The sequence below is a fragment of the Oncorhynchus keta genome, chromosome 17 (assembly GCF_023373465.1).
Source record: "Oncorhynchus keta strain PuntledgeMale-10-30-2019 chromosome 17, Oket_V2, whole genome shotgun sequence".
In the NCBI taxonomy this organism is placed as follows: Eukaryota; Metazoa; Chordata; class Actinopteri; order Salmoniformes; family Salmonidae; genus Oncorhynchus; species Oncorhynchus keta.
In genome coordinates, this window is record NC_068437.1 from 9732411 (window position 1) to 9744443 (window position 12033).

Sequence of the window (12033 nt, forward strand, 5' to 3'; positions counted from 1 at the left end):
TATTGGGCCTTACAAATTGTACGCTTTTCATGAGGCCTGCATAGAGAGATCAGGATGGCATAGACAGTGACATATGATGCCCCGTTATTCCATTATGTCAGGGCTATGTAGGTTTTGATGGAAGGTTCATCAAGAGCTCATTGTCATTTTTCTAGATGGAGTATTATGTATTAAAATGTTTAATATTTGATCGATGCCAAATTAAAGTGAACTCTCTCTTTCACTGCAGATTCTTTCAATTGGAGTGCTGGACATCTTTGGCTTTGAAGACTACGAGAACAACAGCTTTGAGCAGTTCTGCATCAACTTTGCCAACGAGAGGCTCCAACACTACTTTAACCAGCACATCTTTAAGCTAGAACAAGTAAGGTCTCTCTGTGTGTGTGTGTGCGTGCGTGTGTGTGTGTGTGTGTGTGTCAGTGCTTATGGACCACACTTCAGGTCAACAACAGAATAAAGCGCATTCAGTCATACAAGTTTTAACTGTTGTTTGGACTACAGTGTTTTGTGGACAATAAAGTCTCTTATTCAATCCAATGCTGTGACTGTAGAAATAGAAGCTGCGAATGTTGACTTGAATGCGAGTGTCCATTCTAGTAATTATGTATTTCTATAGTTGTGACTTATGGATCTTTAGCTGAGATGTGTGAACACTTAACCTGAAAGCAGTGACTGGTCTGCCTGTTTACAAGTTCCACAATGGCTATTGTGAGGTGTGTTGTCATTTCCTTTCTATAGTACCCTCACCTTGGTCTTATTCGCTGGGCACACAATCGCTCACACCCGGCCTTTGTGTGTGTTAGCGTCATACTGTGTGTGTGTGCATATATGTATGTCTGAGCTTCAGAGTGGGCGTGTGTTCGTCTCACTGCATTGAATCTACTCCACATTCCACAACATTATGTTTATAGATGACTTCTCCAAAAATGATAGGGCTTTTTATCACTTCAGATTGAAACCGTAGATGACAACCACGTAGAATGAATAGTGTTGTGAAAAAGGAATATTTCTTCATCGTCGGAAGGAATGCAGTGAAAGCATGGTTTACGAGGTCTGGAATTTACGCACTCGAGGTTTCCAGGCGGGGTGTTTTGATTTGGTTTTGATGAGGATGTTTTGGCCCTCTTGGCTACCGACTCGAGTAACACTGCCTGTCTCCCCTCTGTCTGTGTTTACCACTTATAATGACCTGGAGATAGGCTTGTTCTATTCATGTTTTGTCTGCATGGTGTTTATTGTTTTGGTTTATGTCCCATTTAGCCTATTTTAGGCTAGCGCCCCAGTGCCTGGCTCATGAGGACTTTTGAGTTTGTTAATTTGCTTATGGCATACTAGGAAAACTTTTTAGTGCGGTACGTTTCTTACTCAGGTTCTGTGTTTTAAATTTCTTATGCAGACTTTTCAGTGGGGTAAGTTTATTTCGCGGACTTTTGAGTATTTTCAGTTGCTTATGTAGGGCCTTACCATAGAATCCAGACGGAATTCAACAATATTCAAAAATATACTTGGTAGGAAATCGACTAAATTGATTGAACTTATTAGAACACGTATTCATTTGAGCATAAGACAGTTTATCATGAGACAGTAAACAAAATGTGTCAGCGATTCATATTTCCCTGCGACCTTCTGAACAGTCAATGGCCGTGTCTGTGGCGCGCTTGTATGTCTACCCTTTGTGCAGCCGTTAGCGATGATGCTAACGATAACCTTCTTGTTGAGATGATCCCAAAAACCTTCTAAATGAAATGTTATTTTACGAGGTAAACTATGCCTACCTGGCAGGATTATATCATGATTATTTGCATCAATCCAGTGGCCTTTTGTTTTGCAAACTCTGTGATCACATGTGCGCTACAGAAACCCCGCTGACCAAAGAATGGTCTCTTGCTGGTGCGCACTTGAATTAAAAGGTAACTACACTCAACATTTTTTCCTGATGTGGTTTAAGCATTATTATGGACTTAGAACATCCAATTAATTTTTTGTATTATTTTTTATCTGTACCAGGAAGTATAGTTCATCCAGGCGAGCATTAATTCTATGGTGCATGTTTTTATTTATTTATTCTTTATTTAACCAGTGCCAGTATCCACAATACATCTGAGTTGTGCTGATCTAGGATCTTTCCATATAATATGATTTATTATGATCTAAAAATCAAAACTGATCATCGATCAGCACTCCTACTCTGAGACGCTTTGTGGATACAGGCCCTGGTCCCATTGAGATAGAAATCTCTCTTTCAAGGTAGCCCTGAGTCCTTTAGCTGCTGCTTGTCATTGCTGTGACCGGTCATTTGCGTCAGAACCTGTGTCGGTACTGTGTTACCACTCCATGACTCACCACTTGCACTAGTGCACATATCTACTAAGACACTGCCATTACAGTGAAATAGCAGGGCAGAAAGGACACACACATACACACACACAGCTGCTAAGTGGTTGCGCTAAAGCAGGACCTTTTAGATCCACTCTTCTGTCAATTGATCAATTGATTTTGTCTGTAATTGTCTTTGAGTGTTGTTTTCATATCTAATCAGGTAATCATTATTTTACCTTAGGTCTTTCCCTCTTTGTCTAAGTGTAGAATAATGTATGTGTGGTTGAATCTCTCTGTTCTGTTTCAACCATCGCTACACTGCATGTAGGGCTGAAGCGGTGGCCGTATTACCCCCACATTGGCGTCATGAAGGCAGTCAAATTCCACTTGACTGTTTAGTCACGGTAATTAGGCATCTCCAAGCTCTAATGCTGCTAATGGTCATTAGTAGGCTACCAAACTTGCTAACGGCCTGGTGCTCAGCACTCTATTGTCCCTCTAATCACTCTGACATCAAAGCAAATGTAATAAAAAATATAATCAAACACTTCATGTTGCCCAACATTTCTATAAAATCAGAGTGATGGCCTCTATTAAAAAGAGGAGGATCCCATCAGCTTTCTATAGGCTAGGCCTACCATATTTACTTCTCAACTCTCCTAATATTAAGCACATTGCTTATCACTTGTGAATGATATATTCTCACTTGTGAAGGATGCCCAGCGTAAGGCAAGAAACGATGCCTTTTTTTGTTGTTGACTTTTTCGAATCATAGTCGCACACCTCATGTGGCCTAGCCCATAGGCCTATATATGTTTTGATACGGTTTGTATCACAACTAAAGTGGCCAGATAACTTAAAATGTAGCATATTAATCCACTTTACAGGGGGTGTAGAGCCAAACTGGCATACATGAGCAGTGTGTTAGTTTCAAGTTTGGGGAAGATAATTTTCACCATAAAAATGCACCTTTTATAATAAAAGCATTACCTGCATAATTGCATTTACAGACCCTTTTTAATAATGGTGTTTTCCCGGTAATGGAACATTCGCGCTTATAGTCAACTGCCGTGTGCGCATTGCTGCGCTTATAATGTGAAGAAATAGTCTAATAGGACATCACATTTTAAGCTAAACTTTGTCAGCCTCATTGCGTAAAAATGATTTTATTTATGCTAGTGGTTGTATTAATTTGGGTTTTATCGCATCCCACAACTGTCCCAGACTATGTTTGGAATATTTATTTCTCGCACAGAATGGAATAGGTCGACTTTTGTACTGTGGGGGATAGTAGATTGACATAGGTCAGTGCTTTTGCTGTTCGTTAGCCCTACTCATCTTGTTGGCTGACAAAAAGTAAATGTGGACAGTTTTTCCAATATCTTCAATATGCACCTCGGAATTGGATAAGGATACGTGCAGTTGCATCCCCAAAGTGTCTTTCTTCACTTGTAGCCTGTGAAAAAGACCCGATCATGTGATGGAGAGCAATGTGAGTGAGAGGTGCTTCCGAGCACGCAGTAATCATGGTGAAGGGCACAACGGCCACTGGCCGCAAAAGGCATGGATATTTTTAGGGTGCATTACGGCCACAGAAAGGGGATGCCGCCGGGAAATCTGAGGCATTATCAAGTGCTTGTCAAATTGTGAATGAGAGACTGAGTGTGTATAGCCTGCACAAAAACAAAACAGAGCTCATGCTTTTCAAGCGACTTTTTTCAAATCATAATTTACTCGCATCATGCAGCCTTACAGTGTATTAAAAAAATCGAAACATATAGCCCAACGTTTGTAGAACAACTAAAGTTACATGGATAACTCTAAATGAAACATATAGGGGTACCTATTTCACCATTAACCGCTCGACACAGAATAGCCGCATGTGAGCAAATCGTTTGGCGAAAATATCCTTTCTATTTTATTCCACTTTGTTCAATTGTATTCTTCATACTATAAAATAATGTGACGGAATTCTAACCAAATCTTGCCTGCCAAATGAACTAGTGTAGCCCACAGTCATATGGCATAGCCAGATCAGGGCATAACATCAGGACAACTCAAGAGTATACTATTCTGTTCTTCTGAAATAGACTACATTTTCTTTAGACCTGCCTAAAATAAATACTGGATTTATTGTGAAGGTGTAGGCTGTATTACATGGATTTATTGTGAAGGTGTAGGCTGTATTACATGGATTTATTGTGAAGGTGTAGGCTGTATTACATGGATTTATTGTGAAGGTGTAGGCTGTATTACATGGATTTATTGTGAAGGTGTAGGCTGTATTACATGGATTTATTGTGAAGGTGTAGGCTGTATTACATGGATTTATTGTGAAGGTGTAGGCTGTATTACATGGATTTATTGTGAAGGTGTAGGCTGTATTACATGGATTTATTGTGAAGGTGTAGGCTGTATTACATGGATTTATTGTGAAGGTGTAGGCTGTATTACATGGATTTATTGTGTAGGTGTAGGCTGTATTACATGGATTTATTCTACTTTTTAAAATGAAGATGTTCCAAAGGTCTGACCGACCGTTATTTGCTTGACAATCACCCGGCTGCACCTCCTCGGTGTACTTTGATTAGCATTTAGCATGTCACCCGTGAATAAATTAGGTCTGGAGGACCTAGGCTGTGTGATGAGCTGTCATGATGAGGCTGAGACACTTGAGTTTTCATTAACACAGTAATTCTCTGTCTGTCTCTCTCTGTCTATCATGATGAGAAACTGATGAGCAACACTTCAGTTGTCCTTAACACAATGACATACCCTGCGCCCTCGTTCTGCAGTCAACACATCTCTGATACACATGCAATACCACTGCAGTGGATGTGGTGTGCACTGCGTGTTAGGTCGTCTACTCTGTCGACCACCGTAGTTCTCTCATTCTCATGGTAACCTCCTAAAACTGCTGCTGGATAGATGTACGCTGTGATCAGACAGGTGGACCGACATGGTGTCACGATGGCTGTCACCGCTCGTCTCCCTCTCTCCGGTCCCCGATTGGCTGTGGCAGGTCGGCGGGCGGGCCCATCGCTGCCAGCTGGAGGAGAGGGAGGGGAAAAAAGAGCAGTGTGTTTTTTTTAAACGTGTGGGCTAATGTCCCTTCACTCACAATGATGCTCACAATGCCAGCTGGTGGTTATATGTCATCTGTTTCTGTCACCTCCACTCTGTGGGCTGGGAACACACGTGCGCCCACACACACACAGAGTGTTTTTAGCCCAGTTTAGGGCCTTCACAGCAACTTTTGAAATGCACTAATTGCTCTTTTATCATAAAATGGAACATTTGATATGAAGTGAAATAATACAAAATGATTTTCTGAACAAATGCAGCTTGTACAGTGTTGATTAATATGAGTTCGGGTGTGAAACAAAATGTGTCATTTGTCATGGAAAACATTGTTGTGTAAGGCCCTGTCAAACATAACAGTAGCTAAAACCAACCAAGCCTTTAGTAATTCTTATGAAGTCAGTGTTTTTCTGTTAGGCCTATACTGTAGATCTTATCATCATACCTAATTTTTGGTTCTTAAACCTCTTTGATGTTAAGGGGACTTTGAGAAGTTCTGGGCCGGTTCCGACTGGTGTACAAAACGCTCTGTGAACGTCGCAGGGTCCAGTACTGGAAAGCCTCATCTGCCTGCTTCCTGCTACCACTGTCAGCAAAGCAAAGACATCGCATTTTCTGGCCTACCTGGACAAAGAATCGACAGAGCCCAGCCCGGGAGACGGCATATCAAATCAAAGATTATTGGTGGCGTGCACAGATTTGCAGAGGTTATCACAGCTGCACCGAAGTGCACCTGTGATAACAGAAACAACACATACACATAATCCACATGAAAGGGGACAGTTCAGCAATGTGATCGATCGTGGTTTTGTCTCGCTGTGATTATTTTCAGCCAGATTTGGCGCTCTCATTGTGAATAATTAGAAAATCAATTTAGTAGAAATTGAAACACGGCCACTTTCTCTTGGTCGCAGAGGGACGGAGTCACTTTTGTGTATAAAGCGGAAGTTGTAACGACTCTGCAAACATTCTAATGGTGTGTCTGCATCGCTCAGAGGAGGCTTGGCAGAAAATGCTCTGTTGTCAGTTCTATGAAATGCGGCCAAATGTGTACTGTCACTTTAATGTGATCATGTTTGTTTTACAGTTTATAAGAAAGGTGAAATCTTAGAAGTTATTTGTAATTTGATTGTTGCTATATTTAGAAAGCATTTCAGGTACTTCAAGTCCCTATTACCCCCACTTGTGTTTAATAGAAAAAAAGTTGTTTATAGTTTCATTAATATTTGTATTATTTCCTTGCGTTTTTGTCCTCAAAAGTGAGTACACCTCAGCAATGTATAATTATCTTTATCAGAAAAGGTTCGTTCCAGACCTTTCTGGAACAATGCCGCGCTACTCGTTATTGTTTATGGCTATCTCATGAAAATAATAACTTTTGGGTATGTCTATTTAGGTGGAAATCTAAATTTTGCCATAACATTCTGACACATGATCGGGACCTGGTCCTTGTGATGGCCAACTAAACTAGTAAGTAGGAAACTGCCACTTAAGCATTTACCCCAAAAACATCACCCCTAATGTTGCTTTAAGGGGGTTCAAGTTTATTATAAGTTCACCCACAAGTTTGGCCCTGCGTAGTTATTGTTTTTTTCATATGTGAGTTTATTTTACGATAGAAACTGTGGAGGTTGAATTGAGTACCAGGCCTTGTGTAAAGGGTTGCCAGATTCTGAATGATTTGTGTTTGTGAATAGTGGTGTGGTCATGTCCCCTCCCTCCCTCTGATCTTTGAATTACAAAAAATACTACACACTTCTAATCCCCCTCCCTTGTTCTGGGTCCATTCCTCCAAATCCTAATCTGATAAGATCCTGATGAAATGCAAAAAATTACCTCAGATTAGTGTGTAGGGTCAATTTATTCTACTCCCCCTTGCTTGCGCTCAATCTAGGATCAGCTATCCAGTTTATCCTCCCCAAATCCTAACTTGAATTGTTAGGGTGATGACATGCAACAATGAGTCATAGTCCTCTCCCCCCACACTGGGCCTTCTCTCACCTCTCCAACCAATCAGTTACTCTTATCAGCAGCGAGTATTTGAGGGTTTACATTTGAACAGTGGCCAAAGCAAATAGGACCCCACCAAATAGTATTACCCACAAGGGCCCGACTCCAATGTTTACACCGCCATGCCAATTGCTCCTTAATTTACGCTCCGTATGAAAATGATTTACAGACGTATCCGAGCTCAAAAGCACTTGACCACAGCCTCTATGCAAACAGTGTATGACATGTACGCACTCTCCTGAGATATAGAGACTTCTCGCCAACTTCAAGAACACATCTGTGCTCTGGTATCTGTGTTTGAAATCAGAGGGCGATTCGATCCTGCCTTTTCGATGAATAATTGTGTAAATGGAATGTCAGTGCATTCATAATGCATCACCCGCCCACTTAAGTCTGTAAACGTAATGAAATGGAAAATGGGCATAATTTTGATAGGATTTCATTAGCTTTACCGGTACCACCTTATTCCAACCCTGTGGCTACTATTGCCGGTCAGCGAGTTCAGCTCACGCCTTGAGTACGTCATCACCATGAGTCATGTGGACCCGTCGTAAGTCCCAATCCTCTGACTCCTTCAGACCTCTCTGATCTAAATCATGAGTACAGAGAAAGAAAACTACCCTCACTAACAGCGATAGCCTGATCCCAGATCTATTCATCCTTACGTTGCCTCTTTCCAACTCCCATTGGCAAGACTGCGCTAACAAATCTGGGATCAGGCTATACAGAGATGCTCCATGACTCACATTTCTGTATCTATACTGTAGCTGCTTCTAAAGGTTTAAGAATCACCATAACTTGCTCCCCAACTCACTCTACAGACCCAGTATTCCTCCCTACACTTCAATAAACCACCCTTTCATTTTATAGTAACGAGAGAGCGCCTGCTTCTGTCCCCTACGGCCCTGGGCCGTTAACACTGGGGCAGCCTGCCAAGTACAATACAGCATACGATGCAGAGAGAGAGAGAGAGCAGTGAAAAAGAGGAGAGAGTGAGAGAAAGAGAGAGCAAGTGACTGAGAGGGGGAGAGAGACTGAGCACAGGAAGAGAGCACAAACTGCAGTAATAGATGATACGGCCATAACCCCTGAAAAGCTCTGTTGCACATAGAACTTATGTTCCCCTCTGTAATACAGGAAGGTTTAGGCCTTGATTGCTTTGCCCTGTGTTTAGTTCAGATTTGTCATGTCCCAGGTTGGAATTTCTTTGAAAATTCTAAAAATAAAAATGTATTTTGAACTTTTTGTCTTTTGTGATAGATTAACCTCTAGCGTCGAGCAATCCCGTATCCGGGAGCGTAATCATAGCCTCAAGCTCATTACCATAATGCAACGTTAACTATTCATGAAAATTGCAAATTAAATAAAATAAATATATTGGCTCACAAGCTTAGCCTTTTCTTAACAACACTGTCATCTCAGATTTTCAAAATATGCTTTTCAACCATAGCTACACAAGCATTTGTGTAAGAGTATTGATAGCTAGCATAGCATTAAGCCTAGCATTCAGCAGGCAACATTTTCACAAAAACAAGAAAAGCATTCAAATAAAATCATTTACCTTTGAAGAACTTCGGATGTTTTCAATGAGGAGACTCTCAGTTAGATAGCAAATGTTCAGTTTTTCCAAAAAGATTACTTGTGTAGGAGAAATCTGGTTTGGCTAAGAAAAAAATCAGAAAATGCAGTCTCTACAACGCCAAACTTTTTACCAAATTAACTCCATAATATCGACAGAAACGTGGCAAACGTTGTTTAGAATCAATCCTCAAGGTGTTTTTCACATATCTATTCGATGATAAATCATTCGTGGCAGCTGTGTTTCTCCTCGAAGCAAACGAAATATACACGCAGCTGGAGATTACGCAATAATTGCAACGGAGGACACCAAGCGGCCACCTGGTAGATGTAGTCTCTTAAGGTCAATCTTCCAATGATTTGCCTACAAATACGTCACAATGCTGTCGACACCTTGGGGAAACGACAGAAAGTCTAAGCTCATTCGTGACCCATACACAGCCATATAAGGAGACATTGGAACACAGCACATTCAAAATCTGGGGCACTTCCTGTATGAAATTTCATCTTGGTTTCGCCTGTAGTATTAGTTCTGTGGCACTCACAGACAATATCTTTGCAGTTTTGGAAACGTCAGAGTGTTTTCTTTCCAAATCTGTCAATTATATGCATCTTTTCGTGACAAAATATCTTGTTTAAAACGGGAACATTTTTTTATCCATAAATTAAAAGTGCGCCTCCTATATCCAAGAAGTTAACACCGGAGCACTGTCATAATGAGACGGTATCGTAATGCTTCATGATGTGAGTAAGTTGTATGTACAATTTCATGGGTATAGTTTGCCTCTAGCTGCCACTTGGGCTGAGGAATAGAAAGGCTTATTTCCTCTAAAACACACACTAATGACTAATTTGTCATTTCTGGTTCCTTTTTCCTTTTCCACAATCTCTTTTCTACAAGTACTGCATGTTAAGAAGGCTTTTCTTTGTGTGCTTGCCACCTAGGGTTTAGACCGCAGAAAGAGAAAGGAAGGGTAGGCATGTCAAGTAACACACATGAAAGCATGTCCCTGCTTCAGCTGGCCACACTAGACAGCTAGCCCTGCTAGCCGCGGAGATGGGCGTCCCGGCTAGTTCCACTTCCTGGTCCTCTGTTGTTGTGATGGTGTCTGACCCAAAGACGCACACGATGACTCCCACAGGGCTTCTGGGTCATACTACAGTAGTCGGAGAGCCTGAGGGGCTTAGAACACCCAGCTAACAAATGTGACCTGCACCCCTAAACCTGTTTTATATCCCCCCCCCCAACTCCACTGGGTTCCAGGTGTCATAAGCTGGTGGTTTTCCAGACTTTCTTTGTGACATTACACTGTAAAAAGTCTCTCCCTCATTTTTTTGGGGTGGGGGGACTGTTCACAGGTGGACACACTGGAGACCTATGCGTCAATCTAAGTAATATAATACAAAAATCGCCTATCAAAATCCATCAGTTTAAGCTAAAGATATCAGGTTTGGGCAATCCACCGCATCAGTCTATGCCAGCCTGCCGCATCTGCGGTGGAAGGTGGCCGGGCTGCAATGGTGTTTGTCTGACCATGGATGAAAATAGGTCTTCTCCCGAAAATGTCTATCATCCACTCGGCACTCATCTGAAGGTAACCCATACAAACGAAGGGTTGGAGGTAGTTTTGTGCCAACAAAATATGTGTCCAAAAAAACAAACATTTCCTGAGACAGATACTTCAAAACCTTAGTCAAAAAATGAATCATAAGGAATATATATTTTTTGCCATTTATTCATGTCTTGTTCAATGCGTTTTTATGGGCTAGTAGTAAAGACCAAACTCAATATTTTATCGAATAATCTTTTTATAAAAAAAATGTATACCTAAAGTGGTCCTAAAATAAAGAATCGAATGGCTCAATGATCCATGGTATGACCAGCTTAAAACAATTCCATATGTTAGCCTAGCACACACCATAGCCTTCCAGTCGTTGTGCTTACGCTTGTTAGCAATTGCGCTAGCGATGGTTAGCCACCTCCTTCAAACTGCACGCAGAGACTTAAAAATTGTATTCACGAGTTTATATGTCTCTGGGGAAGTAGATAAAGGGCCTCATTGTCAAAATCCTGAAGTATTTCTTTAAAGTTATCAGAATGTACCATAACAAGTGTGATGAATGTACTGTTCAAACATGTTGTTTCTCTGCTGCATTCCCCAGAGTTTTGACTTGACACTCACATTAATTGAATAAAATGTATTGAGTCCCAAAGGTGAAATGTTACGTATTGGATGATTTGTGAACAACTTTTACCATGAGCACTATTTCTGACACCACATCACTGTTGCCCCCTCAGGAGGAGTACAGGGCAGAGGGCATCAGCTGGCACAATATCGACTACATCGACAACACCGGCTGCATCAACCTCATCAGCAAGAAGCCCACTGCGTTGCTCCACCTGCTGGATGAAGAGTGCAAGTATGTGAGCTGTCACGTCAAAGCCGCTCTCTTTTCGCCATCCTTTAAAAAAAAAATGATACACCTCTGTCCTAGTTAAAGCAATACCTCAGGGCAGTTTCCTGCAATGTCACATTAAGATGTGTACTTTTTTTCCAAAACCTGTAAAAAGGGTTTGTTCTTGAGTGTCCTCAAGCTCCTAAGAACATAGTAGTTGGGAAGGATTAGGCAGGGCCCAGAAGATGGTGCTGGTTTTATATCTTTTGTTTGCTCTTATGGACTTCCCTTTTCAATTCAAACTACAGGTTTCCAATGGGGTTCCGTGTCCAGAGACTGAGATGGCCTCTGCAGAATGATGATTTTGTGGTCAATTAACCATTTCTTTGTGGATTTGTGATGTGTGCTTGGTGTTTTTGTCTTGCTGGAAGATCCACTCATGGCCCAGTGTCAGCCTCCTGGCATAGGCAACCAGGTTGTTGGCTAAAATGTCCTGGCACTTGGTAAAGTTCATAATGCTGTTGACCTTAGCAAGGGCCCCCAGGACCAGTGAAAGCAAAATATCTGTTTTTGGATGACACCTGCAGTTTGAATTGAAGAGGGCACTCCATAGGCGCAGACAAATGATATCAAGGACCTGGAAAAAAA

General features: G+C 41.4%; 1 protein-coding gene across 11 annotated transcripts in view; it reads left to right on the forward strand.

The window, feature by feature from the left end:
* myo9ab (myosin IXAb) overlaps positions 1 to 12033 on the forward strand; it is a 229007-nt gene that overhangs the window by 148735 nt on the left and 68239 nt on the right. For all 11 annotated transcript variants that reach the window (XM_052465410.1, XM_052465411.1, XM_052465404.1 and 8 more), the window contains 2 exons: positions 230 to 364; positions 11288 to 11409. In XM_052465410.1, the coding sequence (XP_052321370.1) occupies positions 230 to 364; positions 11288 to 11409 (257 nt within the window). The remainder of the gene's footprint in view (positions 1 to 229; positions 365 to 11287; positions 11410 to 12033) is intronic.